General features: G+C 40.2%; 1 protein-coding gene across 5 annotated transcripts in view; it reads left to right on the forward strand.

Annotated features, from left to right (window-relative positions):
- AP3S2 (adaptor related protein complex 3 subunit sigma 2) overlaps positions 1-13955 on the forward strand; it is a 47266-nt gene that overhangs the window by 7258 nt on the left and 26053 nt on the right. For 4 of the 5 annotated variants that reach the window (XM_087856639.1, XM_045812975.2, XM_087856641.1 and 1 more), the window contains exon 4: positions 11522-11593. In XM_087856639.1, the coding sequence (XP_087712765.1) occupies positions 11522-11593 (72 nt within the window). Of the gene's footprint in view, positions 1-412; positions 960-11521; positions 11594-13955 lie in introns of those variants that run through there. The other variant, XM_087856640.1, reaches the window with a different exon arrangement.

Below are 13955 nucleotides of genomic sequence, written 5' to 3' on the forward strand. Positions count from 1 at the left end.
TCGCTGGCTGTCTCTATCTCTGTCGAATAAATAAATAAAATCTTTTAAAAAAAAAAAGTGTTTTCTCTTGTAATCAATGAAAAAGTAATTCTCTGTATATTTTTGAGTTTATTAAAAGTAACTTATTTTTTTCTAAAATATTATATTAAAATGTAAATAATCCATTTTACTTCCCCTTATTAAAGAAACCTTAATGTATAAGGTTTAGGGTAAAATCCAAACTCCCTGTCAGTCTGTAAGACCTGTCATGATCTGGCTCCTTTGAGCTGGTCGTATTCTCGCTCACCTTCAGGATACTCCAGCCATTTCCACCTTCTTCCTGTTCCTCAGACACAAGTACATTGTTGCCTCAGGGCCTTTGCCCTTGTTCAGTGCACTAGAATGCTTTTGCTCAAGTTCTTTTCCTCTTTAGGCTTCTTTATCATTCATGACTCAGCTCAAATGTTGATCCTCCAAGACTTTCATGAAGGCCTATCTGAAGTAACCCCCATCCCATCATCCTGCTGATTTCCTTCAGAGCACTTATGACAATAGAAAAGATCTTGTTTATATGCCTCGTTCTTCCCACACCCGGAACATAAGCCTGCCAAGAGCATGACTTGTTGACCGAGGCAGCCCCAGAGTAGAATGGTGTGTGCCTAGCACGTAGTAACCCCTCACTGAACATTGGTTGAATAAACATAATACATAGTGAGATTTAGTTCTTACTCATCATTCTGTTCCACTGAGTTGTGTTTCTCTTCCTGCATGAATTTCACACTGTTTGATTTATTGTTGTTAATATAGGTTCATATACTCTGTAAGACCAGTTATTCCCCTTGGGTGCAGTTCTTTTTCAATGTATTTTCTGATTTTTATAACCATTTGTTCAGCTGTATACATTCTTGAATAATTCGTAATGGTCCGAAAAGTCTCTGATGGACTTACACTTAGAAATGAATTAAAAACATTTCCTTCTATTTATTCATTTCTTCTTGCAGATCTTACGTTAAAGTTGTGGGTTTTTTTTTTTTTCCAAAGACGTTCTTAATATCTTACGATTTATTCTGAAATTTTAAGTATTAAGCTTTTATTCATCATTATATTTGCAAATATTTCTTATAACTATACAACCTTCCCTTTAATTCTCAGTTTAATTTGTAAGTTCACTCTCCACTGAAACTCTCTATTTAATCCTCCTCTTCTTCACTAATCATGTTTGTCTTCCTGTCACTGTTGTTTCCAATTAAAAAATACGTGTATTATTAAACCTTTAGCACAAAGATTTATTTAAACCGTTTAACACAAGATTTATTTCAATATATGTTGAGATATGGAACTGAGTTACTTTTTCTCTGTATCATTACCCAGTTTCTCCAAATTATTCAGCCTCCTATCGTTTTGCTACCCCTAGTTTAAACCTAAATTTCTGTATAAATTTAGGCCTATTTCTGGAATTTTAAGGATATTGTTTTGGGTTTTTTGAATTATGCATGTAGAAAACGTATTTTAAAAAGTCATATAAATAGTACATGAATATATTCTTTTTATAAAAAATTCAAATAGTAAGTGTATTAAGTGAAATGTAGAAGTCCTTCCGTTAGCATTCATTCCCTTCTCTGTCATACACCACTCTCCTTTCTAGAGGTAGCCACTGTTAACTCTTAATGCATGTATACACGCGCGCGCACACGTCATGTGCATTTACTTTTTAAAATAAAAAGTCGTCGGGGCGCCTGGGTGGCTCAGTCGTTAAGCGTCTGCCTTCAGCTCAGGTCATGATCCCAGCGTTCTGGGATCGAGCCCCACATCAGGCTCCCTGCTCAGCGGGAAGCCTGCTTCTCCTTCTCCCACTCCCCCTGCTTGTGTTCCCTCTTTCACTGCCTCTTTAAAAAAAAATAAAAAGTAGTCGCACTATAATACATAGTTGTGTAACTTGCTTTTTTATCACTTAATATTAAGTCTTGGAGCTTTTTCCATTTCATAGTATTCTTTTTAGTGGTGCATGATTTTATAATAATATAAATGATGCTGTAAACTTCTATTCAATACTCAGCTTCTCGCAGTTTCCAGCAGCACTGCAGTGCTCCCCTGCACATACGTCCGTATGCTCGTGTGGTAGTTTCTTTAGGATAGATTCCTGACATTGGAATTGCTGCTTTGATTAAAAGATGTGTGCTTTTTAAATTGGTAGGTATTACCAGATTGTCTCCCCAAAAAGCCCTGTTTCCCCATAACTTCACCGACTTTCAATATTAAGAATATTTTCAAATGTTTGCCAATCTGATGGGTGAAAACAGAAATCCATTGTTGTCCCTAGCTTTCTTGAGTAGTGCAGCAGTTGCACGGCTCTCAGTGTTTACTGGTCATTTATATTTGAAAGTATCTGACCATAGCATTTGTCCACTTTTCTCACGGCCATTTGTTTTATTCATTTGTAAGTGTTGCATTTTTTTCTTAACATTATGGGTATCAATTCTTTTTCTGTTGTTTTTATTGCAAATATTTTCTCCTAGTCCATTGGTCTTTTAACTTTAGGTAGTTACATCTGTTGATATTTTTCCTGATAGCTCCAAGCTATAAAAATGTTTTCTAGTATTGCAGTTCCTTTTTCTTTTGAGAAAACCATTTTTTAAAATTTCCTCATACGTATGTATATATACATATATATTAGACTTAGTAAACGATATTGACTGACACATAAAGATAACCCTTACTTGTTTTCCTTATTCTTCAGCTTCCTTTTTACATTTAAAAAGTTTTCCAGTATAATTCACATACAGTGTTAACGTTAGCTTCAGGTGTACGATATAGCAACTCGGCAGTTCTGTGCATTACTCAGTTTGTCACTCTAAGTGTACCCTTGATCCCCGTCACCTATTTTACCATCCCCCTCCCACCTCTCCTCTGGTAACAACCAGTTTATTCTCTGTATTTAAGAGTCTGGTTTTTTTTTTTTTGTTTGCTGCTTTTTTTGTTTGTTCATTTGTTCAGTTTCTTAAATTATATGTGAGTGAAATCATATAGTGTTTGTCCTTCTCCAGCTGACTTGTTTCACTTAGCATAATACTCTCTAGATCTATCCGTGTTGTTGGAAATGGTAAGATTTCATTCATTTTATGGCTGAGTAATATTCCGTGTGTGTGTGTGTATACACACCCCCCACATCTTTATCCATTCATCTCATCTATGGACACCTTGGGTGCTTCCATACTGTGGCTATTGTAAATAATTCTGCAATAAACATAGGGCTGCATACACTTTTTTGAATTAGTGTTTTCATATTCTTCGGGTAAATACCCAGGAGTGGAATTACTGGATCATATGGTAATTCTATTCTTAATTTTTTTAGTAACGTACTGTTTTCTATAGTGACTGCACCAGTTTGCATTCCCACCAACAGTGCACAAGGGTTCCTTTCTCCACATCCTTGCCAACACTTGTTTTTTGTGTTTTTGACTCTAGCCATTCCGACAGGTATGAGGTGATATCTCCTTGTGGTTTTGATTTGCATTTCCCTGATGGTGGGTGATGTTGAGCATCTTTTCATGCGCCTGTTGGCCATCTGTATATTCTCCTTGGAGAAATGTGTATTCTGTCTTCTGCCCATTTTTTAAGTTGAATTATTATTTCTTTTTTTGGTGTTGAGTTGTATAAGTTCTTTATGTATTTTGGATACTAACTTCTTATTGGATATGTCATTTTCAAATAACTTCTCCCGTTCTGTAGGTCGCTTTTTACTTTGTTCATGTTTCTTTTGCCGTGCAGAAGCTTTTTATTGTAATGTAGTCCCAGTAGTTTATTTTTGCTTTTGTTTGACTTGCCTCAGTCAGGGGACCTTTCTAGAAAAATGATACTATGGTCAGTGTCAGAGAGATTACTGCCTGTGCTATCTTCTAGGATTTTTATGGTTTCCAGTCTCACATTTAGGTGCTTAATCCATTTTGAGTTTATTTTTGTGTGTGGTATAAGAAAGTGGTCCAGTTTCATTCTTTAGCATGGAGCTGTCCAGTTTTCCCAACAGCATTTGTTGAAGAGACTGTCCCCCTTGCATATTCTTGCCTCCTTTGTCAGAGATTAATTGACCATATAATCGTGGGTGGGCTTATTTCTGGGCTCTTTATTCTGTTCCATTGATCTATGTGTCTGTTTTTGTGCCAGTACCATACTGTTTTGATTACTATAGCTTTGTACTGTGTCTTGAAATCTGGGATTGTGATACTTCCTGTTCTGTTCTTTTTCAAGATTGCTTTGGCAATTCGGGGTTTTTTATGGTTCCATAAAAATTTTAGAATTGTTTGTGTTCTAGTTCTGTGAAAATGCTGTTGGTGTTTTGATGGGGATTGCATTAAATGTGTGGATTGCTTTGGGTGGTATGGCCATTTTAACAGTATTTGTTCTGAGAAAACCACATTTATCACCATCACCACCCAGTTTATCTGTGCTGGATTATGTAGCAAATGGCCAGAGCATCTAAAGAACATCTGTGTAACGTTTGTTTCATGCTTCAGGAGATGAAAATATCTGCAAAAAGTTAGTACAAAAGTAGGATGACACAGATAATCCACGTATGAAACTTTATCCCACTTGCAGCTTTTATATATTTGAAAAGTAGAATTCATGAAATAAAAAATTTGTCCTGTAAAGTTTAATGGAAGAAGATTTAGCCTGATTACAACACTAACACCAGTGTCACTGATCTGATTTTTATAAAAAATTATTTTCTCCCCAGCTTTATTGAGATATAAGCTTTATTGAGATATAATTGATGTATATAGTATTACGTAAGTTTAAAGTGTGCAGTCTGTTGATTTGATACACTTATATATTGCAAAATGATTACCACCGAGTGTTAGCCAACACCTCTTATTGCGTCACATAATTACCATTTCTTTTTTTTGTAGTGAGAATCATATTTTTCAATGAATTAAAGTCAGTGTGATACCCACACAAGTGGAATGCTAGCCCTCTGGTGAACGAGGACCTGACATCAGAACAAGATGTCTTTAAAGTCCCAAACCTTAGAAGTGCGATCTTTTTCAAACTGAATCCATTCCTTGCATTATGTGTGGCTTTATGATCTTGCCATTTCCCTACCTAGCATCTAGATTTCCAAACACGGTTGACCCCTGAACTGCACTAGGTCCACTTATACATGGATTTTTTTCAATAATTACAGTACTGTATGTGTATTTTCCTTATGATCTTAACATTTTTTTCTTTAGCTTACTTTATTGTAACAATACAGTATATAAAACATATAACATGCAAAATGTATGTTGATTGGTTGTCTATGTTATTGGTAAGGCTTCCAGCTATTAGTAATAGGCTATTAGTAGCTAAGTTTCAGGGGAGTCAAGTTATAAATGGATTTTTGATTATGTGGGAAGTGGGGGAGGGTCAGCACCTCTAACCCCCATGTTTTAGAGTCAGCCATACTTCTTCCTGTTGTTTAGTCTTGGAACTTCCTTCATCAGCTGAGCTATATCCATCTTCATCTTCTTTTGTAATATCACTTAATTTTCTAAATTTGACATTTTGGTTCTTGTTTTCAAAATTCAGTTTAATTCCATATTTTTTTTTAAAGATTATTTATTTATTCATTTATTTATTTGACAGAGAGAGACAGCCAGCGAGAGAGAGAACACAAGCAGGGGGAGTGGGAGAGGAAGAAGCAGGCTCCCAGTGGAGGAGCCTGACTTGGGGCTCGATCCCAGAACATCGGGACCACGCCCTGAGCCAAAGGCAGACGCTTAATGACTGAGCCACCCAGGCGCCCCTAATTCCATATTTAAGCAGACTGGGATTTGTCCCCTTCTCCCTTCTTACTTGCCTTGCTGAAGCGCCTTCCTTTTTCCCCTTGTTCAGTAGGTTTCACAGGATTCACAACTGCTGGGTTGTAATAGCTAGATAAGACTATTCTCATCTCTGCCAAAGTATTAATTTGGGCTGACATCTGAGCCGTAGCTGTCTGAGGCTTCAGAGTAGTCCCCCTTTATGCACAGCTTTGCTTTCCCTGGCTTCAGTTACCCGAATCAGCCACGACCCAGAAGCATGTCTTCCTTCTGACTTATCACAGGGTCAGTAGTAGCCTAATGCTACATCACAGTGCATTCGTCACCCACCTCACTTCATCTCACCACGCAGCCATGTTATCATCTCTTGTCATCACAAGAAGGATGAGTACAGAACAGTGAGAGAGAGAGAGAGACCACATTTATAGAACTTTTATTACAGTATATTGTTACAATTGTTGTATTTTTATTATTGTTAATCTCTTAGTGGGCCTCATAGACTAAACCATCGTAAGTGTGTGCATGTAGGACATAGTCTGTACAGGGCTGGGTACTAACCGTGGTTCTGGTACCCACAGGGGCCTTGGGGTGCACCCCCATGGACAAGGGGAACTCGCTGCACTGCCCACAGAGCCGCAGCAGTGAGAAGAGAGCCTCCCGTAGCTGTGGCTAGTTCTTGTTTTTGTTTTCAGTAATTTCCTCTTCCGCTGTTCTTGTCATTTCCAGCCTCTGCCCTTTCCAGCTCCCTAGCTAAAGCTTTTTGTGCACCCATTGCTATTTCTGCCTCTGAAGACAGGTAGACTAGGAGTCTGGCTTAAACTTCTGTTAATATTTCTTGGTTTTTCTTGACGTCTCCTCTGGTGCTGCTCCTGCTTCTACCCTATGCCTGTTGGTGCCGAGCAGGAACTAGATCTGATCCGCAGTGCTTCCCCTGCTTCTGGATCATGGTTTCTTCCTCTCTCGCTTCTAGATGATGACATCTTCTGGATCTGTTCATGGATCGAGACATTTCCACTCCCTGCTTCTACTGTGATATGCGTTTAATGAGACTTAGGTCTTGAGTGACTTCTGCCTCTTGATGACTTAGTTTCTTTGCGTTTGTGTCTGTCCTCACCGTTTTCAGATGAATTTAGTCTCTCCTTTACTTTATAAGAAGAATGTTCTTTGTCAATATGTTACTGAAATTTGTATTTCATAGAGGATTTATTTTTAGATTCATATCTTATTATTTTGCCGTCTGTGCCTGTGGCTTCTTCAGTTTCTTCATGCATTAGCATACTCTGCTTCTGCTCTGACTCCTACATTTTCTTCCTACATTATCAGACTTTCATGTTCTTTTGATCTTGATCATGATCTTGATGATATCTTGAGGCTCTAGGAGAAACAGATACATCTGACTGCTCTTTTTTGATCTTTATGTGGGGATATTTTTTCTGGAGCTATTCCATCTCATTCTGTATTACCAATCTGTTTGAGAACCCAATTGTTATGGACTAAATTGGGTCCCCTCAAATTCATGTGTTGAGGCCCTAACCCCCAGTGTGACTATATTTAGAGATGGGTGCTTTTAAGGACGTTGTTATGGTTAAATGAGCTCATAAGGGTGGGGCTCTGATCCCATACAACTCGTGTTCTTGTAAGACAGAGAGAGAGATTAGGGATTTCTCTCTTTCCATGTGCACAAACCAAAGAAAGTCCCGTCAAAGACACAGTGAGAAGGGGGCTGTCTGTGAGCTAGGAGGAGAGCCCTTATCAGGAATCAATCCTACCAGACCTTGATCTGGGATCACTAGCCTCTAACACTGGGAAAATAAATTTCTATTATTTAATTCACACAGCCTGTGGTATTTCGTTATGGCAGCCCAAGACGACTAATAACTAATCTTAATTTCATTAACCCTTTTTAATAAAAACAGCCCCTTGGCACAGTGCTGCTGAGAAATATGGTCTCCTGTTCCTCGCATATACTCTAGGCATCTTACTCCAGAGTTCTGGCTGCTGGGGCAGTGCTTTTAACAATACCAACCACCCAGAAGCTTCCCATAGACTGACTAAATCCACTCCCATGAGAGACGTAAGTGGCACTAAGGGGATCTGCCATTGCTTTTTTAGTTTGTTTTTTACGCTTAGCTCAATAGTACCTGTAAGGTTTTTTATGTCTGTATTGGGACAGGTAACTGGCTTTAATTTTTTCCCTGAAGGATAGCCATTTGTCCCAACACTGCCAACTATCTTTTCCCTACCAATTCAAATTACTATCTGTGTCGGGGTGCCTGGGTGGCACAGCGGTTAAGCGTCTGCCTTCGGCTCAGGACGTGAACCCGGCGTTATGGGATCGAGCCCCACATCAGGCTCCTCCGCTATGAGCCTGCTTCTTCCTCTCCCACTCCCCCTGCTTGTGTTTCCTCTCTCGCTGGCTGTCTCTGTCGAATAAATAAATAAAATCTTTAAAAAAAAAATACTATCTGTGTCAAAAATTGTATTTACTTGGCATGAGTGGACCCATGTACAATGAAGTGCCCCCAAACCTTGTAGGGCAGGGAAGAGGATGTGCAGTAGAGGGAGAGGAAGAGGATTTGGTGGTGCCTACCACTGGAGGCTGCATAAATGTGGTGCTGGGCATGGAGGCAGCCTGGCGACAGTAGGCTGCAGTGACTCTTTCGCAGACTCTTACTGGCTTTCATGGTTTTGGTCTTCCTAGAGTACATTTAAAAATATTACACACAAAATCGACTTTTTAATTTTCTCAGGCTTCAAAACCCAGAGTGCCCATGATGTGTCCCTGCGCCTCACTGGATTCCTCAGCAGTGGCTTTTCAGCATAGCTTGTCTGAAATTCTTGGACTACAGAATTCAAGACGATAGTAGATTTTACCATGATTTGCTTTTGAATTTGGTCTGTTGAGGTTCACGATAAGTGGAAAATAATTTTAGAGAATTCATTTTTGTTCAGAATTGCATAGAAGTCTAGAGCCAGCATTGCTCTGTATTAAGGCAAAAGCCTACCTTTGCTCTTTATGGAGGGTATTGCTTTAAGAGATAGATACGATAAATTTTAATCTACCTTTGTCTTAATTTATGGCAGGTTTTGTATGAATTTTAACCTTTCAACAAATTTCCAAAACTGGATTATGCCTTTGACAAAAATTAAAATGATTTACCACATCTGGGAGGAGGGAGAGGAATGTATTTTCTTATACACATTTGTATGTTTCAGTATGTATGTGTTTATTTATAAAGATTTTACTCATTTATTTGAGATAGCACAAGCAGGGGGAAGGGCAGAGGGAGAAGCAGCCTGCCCTCTGAGCAGGGAGCCCAATGCGGGACTCGATCCCAGGACCCCAGGACCATGACCCAAACTGAAGACAGACGCTTAACTGACTGAGCCACAGGCGCCCTGTTTCAGGATTTTATATCCTGTCCCACTGACATACTTTTATTTCTTAGTATTTTTTTATTTTAATGACCAAGGCTTTGCAGTGAATTTTGATGCCTAGTCATTCCTTATCATTGTTTTTCTAAACATTCTTGGCAGAGTATTTTCATTGTTTATATTCTGTTAAGAACTTTGACTTTGTCAGTTTCATTTTTTAAAAAAAGTCCTATTGGAAACTTCAACACTTCTAGGTTTATTTTTTTTTTCCTTTAAAACTAGAGGCCATACACACAAGAACAAGGATGGAACAGGAGAGGAAACAATAGCAAGGAACTTTTTGAAAAGAGGAAAGAGTATGGTAATTGACTTGGCAAGTCCAAGGAAGCCTCGTCCTGGGCCAGCAGTAGAGAAGGCTGCCAGCCCGGCTGCTGCACCACATGGAAGCCTCACGAGGCACAGAGCTGGCCCCACAGCCACTGGGTGTGGCGTGGGGCGGGCAGGGAAAGCTGCCTGAGCACCAGTTCCATCCCTAAGTCCTTTCCCCAGTTGCAGGTCCCTGGTCTGGGGGACAGCAGACATGGTTGGTGGTGCCCCAGCAGGGGGATCAGATGAACGTGTGCCTTGTGAATGTTGTATCCTGACTTCCTAGCCCTTTGCCACCACTCCGCTCCCAAATTTCAGGTAGCTAGTCTTTTCGTCTTTTGGCGGGAGATTGTGAAATTTCTCTGGGAAATCTGAACAATCGAAGAGGAAGGAATAAAAAAGCCTAAAGGGATGAAGGGAGGATCCCCAGCAAATAGCTAGGATTGCAGAGCTTCCAGTCGGCCTTTGATTCTTATGAATAAAAAACCAAGGATGATCAGTAATCTGAGGAAAGCCTCTAACATGGAAGATGGAGACCAAAACGAACAAACCATAAAAAGCAATGTAGAGGAAATAGAGACCATAAAAGAAAGAACAACAGTAAAACAAACAAGCCCCTGTCTTTAAGCCCCAGGGAAGTAAAACAAGAAAACGGTCTGCTAAATAAAAAAGAAAGATGGAACAAAGTGTTCTCTTAGAAATTAAAGACCTGAGAGAAAACTGGAAGGGGAAGGATAAGAAAATGAGGAGGTCTGGTACCTCAGCAGAAGCAGCTCCAAAAAGAAAGATTAGGGACAGGAAAACGGGGAAATTCTCAACTAAATTATTTGATAAAATTTTCCCAAACTGAAGGACTTGAGTTACTACATTGTAAGGGCTCACCAAGTGCCCCGCACGGGGATTGAACATAAGCCCCTATTCAAGTATGTTATCCTTACAGAAGAATATTCAGCCACTGATAAAAATGTAAAGAGTTATGGATAGTGCTGTTATGAAATTATGATATGTGTTTTTTGCATATATGTGTATGCATTTCTGTACTGATAAAATAAATAACAATAATAAGTAAGTAAATAATATAATGTCAAAGCGTTTTCCAAAGTAGCTAGAAATATGATTTCCATTTATATTAGTTTATAGCCAGTCAAAAGCTGAAAACAACTCAGATGTCCCATCTATAGGAGAATGCATAAATATGTCTATGAAATACTGTCCAGCAGTGAATATGAGCAAGCCTTTAGGACATGCAGCAACACAGGAGTTCACCAGCACTGTTGAATGAAAGAAGTCAGAAGGAATACATGTTGTATGATAGCCCCTGTGTAAACTCACAGACAGGCAGAACTAAACTGTGATGATAGGCTCAGGGTGGTGGCTCCCTTTGGAGAGGGGGTTTTGTCTGAAGGGGCATGAAGAGAGCATCTGGAGCTGGAAGTACTCCATTGCAGTATCTGGATGGTGGTTGGGTACGTGATACGTTCATTCTGAAAGTTCATTAAACTGTACTCTTATCTTTTGTATACTTTTCTGTTTAAATGTTATATTAAGTTAAAAACAAAAGTTGTGAGCATGTTAGGTGGTTCCTGGAAAGGTATTTTGAAGTTAATGTTAACTGGAATTTAGCAGGACAAAACTGAAAACGCTGTAATAGTAAAAAGTTTTTGTATGTGTATACACGGAGGCTTGCGGAAAGGAGTGCTAGTAGTTGGTATTTCAATTTGTTATTTTTCTGTGTAAATTAGCACCTTGTAAAGGGAGAAAGAAAACCCCATGTGTTTGCTGCTGGTTGTATTGCTATGCTAAAAACAAGATTGTCCTGTCCTATACTGTGTCCTCTAAACTGGAATAGGTAGGGTGATTGCCTAAAGCTGGTAGTTTTTTGGTTTCTTTTGAGATTTATCATAAGGTAAGTAGCAACGTGACTGCCCCCCTTGACTTTCAGATGTGACATTTATGAAGATGTGACTATGTTCCTATTTCTTGATCTGTTTTTCTTTGTTTCCTAGGTTTTTGTGGAGACCCTGGATAAGTGTTTTGAAAATGTTTGTGAATTGGATTTGATCTTCCATATGGATAAGGTAAGGTACCTTCTCTCCCTGACCAGGGTTACTAGAACACTAAAGCCTAGGACATTTCTGTCTGCCTCCACACCTTTACGTTCTTTCTTGTGGCTTTTTACTCTGGAGTAGTCCCAGATGGGTTTCATTTAATAACTTCAGTTTGATAGTTTTGGGAGTGTTTTGCTGAGGTCTGTTACCAGTTTTAACACACACATGTGATTACTGGGCCTATGTCATGGTTCATCTTTTTACAGACAGACCTTGCTAGAGAGCAGTGATGTCACTATAATGACTGGCTGCCGCACCAATGGCGAGAGAAATTATTTTATGTTTGTAAAATGAGTTTCTTTGGCATAATCCAGTGTCAGTGAAGCTTCGGAAGAATCCAGATACAGGGTCTTTGACCTAGCTAGTGAAGTTTGTAATTTTCCTAAAGAGTAACAGAGTGACTCAGACATTTACAACATAGTTTGAGGTCAGGTAATATTCTGTAGGGAAGCAGACCGTTGGGCAGCATTGAAGTGATACAAAGTACATGTTCTCAGATTTGTGCTGCTAGCATCACTTTGACATGGCCTGTGTCCCCATGTGCCAACTTAAAGGTGGGAGATAGCCAGCAAGGGGATAGGAGCTGCCGCATGAATTTTATCCAGCTGGGCTCATGCAGTATCCAGTGCTGTTCACCTTAGGTGTGCTTGCTCCTCGTTTTCTTCAGCTGGTTGTTGTCACCATGCTCTATGGCCCTTGGAGAGAGTGAGTGATTGTTTAGGACACGACTCATTGCTAAGCCATGATCCTTCATTACTGTGTTTTCATCCTAACGAGGTCGTTGTTTTTAGATCCATCATTGCTAGCATTGCCATCTAGAGGACTTCTTGTCATTTTCCAATAGGATCTTCAGCTCTGTTAACTCTCCTGAGATTCTCAGATGACACTCTCCAGGCGAATGCAGTAAGTGCATTCTTAAGGTTGGATGTTGGAATGAGTGAAGTTTTCTCTCTCAACACCTAGCTTGGCGCTGAGGCTCCCTGAGCAGCCTGGTACAAGAGAATCACAGAAGCCCATTCTTGCCGGAGAGACTTGCCTTGGGGCTCTCTGATAGGCTTGAGGCATCCAGAGCTCACTGGTGTTTTTGAGGTGGTCACTCTCCCTTTTCATATGAAAGAATCTTAGAAACTTCAGAGACCTCTTCACCTCCTCTTTGTAAGCCTTTAGAGTTGCCTTTTTAAAATATTTATTTATTTATTTATCTATTTGATAGAGACAGCCAGCGAGAGAGGGAACACAAGCAGGGGGAGTGGGAGAGGAAGAAGCAGGCTACTAGCGGAGGAGCCTGATGTGGGGCTGGATCCCGAAACGCCAGGATCACGCCCTGAGCCGAAGGCAGACGCTTAACGACTGCGCCACCTAGGCGCCCCTAAAGTTGCTTTTAAGCATGTCAGTTGTTCAAGGCGCTGTCTGGTAATGTCCTTTAAGGAGAGCCATAGGTCAAACCCAGTGTCCCTCTCAGCTAGTGGGTGTGGCTTTAAAAGGAAATAAAAAACCATCAAGATGTTGTTCTTTCTCCTGTGTCTTATCTTTAAATAAGTTCCATAAAGTAGTTTGCTGCTGCTGCAGATTCCTTTTATGGTTTATAAAACTGTCTATTTTTAGTTGCTGATATGACATCAGGAAATTACCATCCCTATTTCCTGAGATCTTTGGAAAGTGATGGCGCAAGGAGCCAGGACCTCACCCTGCTCACCTTTACAGTGTCCGAAGGTGTCTTTCAGCAGGTGACTTTTTTTAGTTCCATCTCAGGCTTGTCTTTGCCCTCTTGTAGAGCTTAGAGCGTAGAACAGTTGCTAATTCAGGCCTATCGTCTACTGATAAGTAGGCAAAGGGCCTGTCAGAAGACAATAGGAATGTCACCTTGAACTTGGTCCTTCTGGATTGAAGAAACCTCTCTACCCTGTCTCTTCGCCTCCTGGCTCCCCCTTTCTTCCTGGCTTAAATGAAAGTGTGTTTCATCCCATGTGTAGAGCCGGAACAACTTCCTGTCTCTCGCTGCCGTATACCACAGTGTCTCGGAGCTGTCTGTATATGTCCCTTCTGCTGTGGCTGCAGTCTCTCACAGAACCCAGCTGTTCCTTGCTTCTCCCGTTCTTTTAACTGGCATCTCATCTCCACTCTTGCATTTTTAAGGTGAACATCTTGAATGCGTGAGTGGTTTGCATCCAGTCTTGCATTTCTGCCTCATCTGTTCCCTTTCAGGTGCCCTGTTTACTGGTTTTCACTCTCACCCTAAAGGCGCTGATAATTTCCTAATCCCATTTGCCAGTGTTACCTTCCGGAAGGTTTCTGCAGCATTCCATGCTACCGATCCTTCCGTGGAGTACTG

This window comes from Ursus americanus, chromosome 28, assembly GCF_024610735.1.
Source record: "Ursus americanus isolate L20-20 chromosome 28, mUrsAme1.1.p, whole genome shotgun sequence".
NCBI classification, from domain to species: Eukaryota; Metazoa; Chordata; class Mammalia; order Carnivora; family Ursidae; genus Ursus; species Ursus americanus.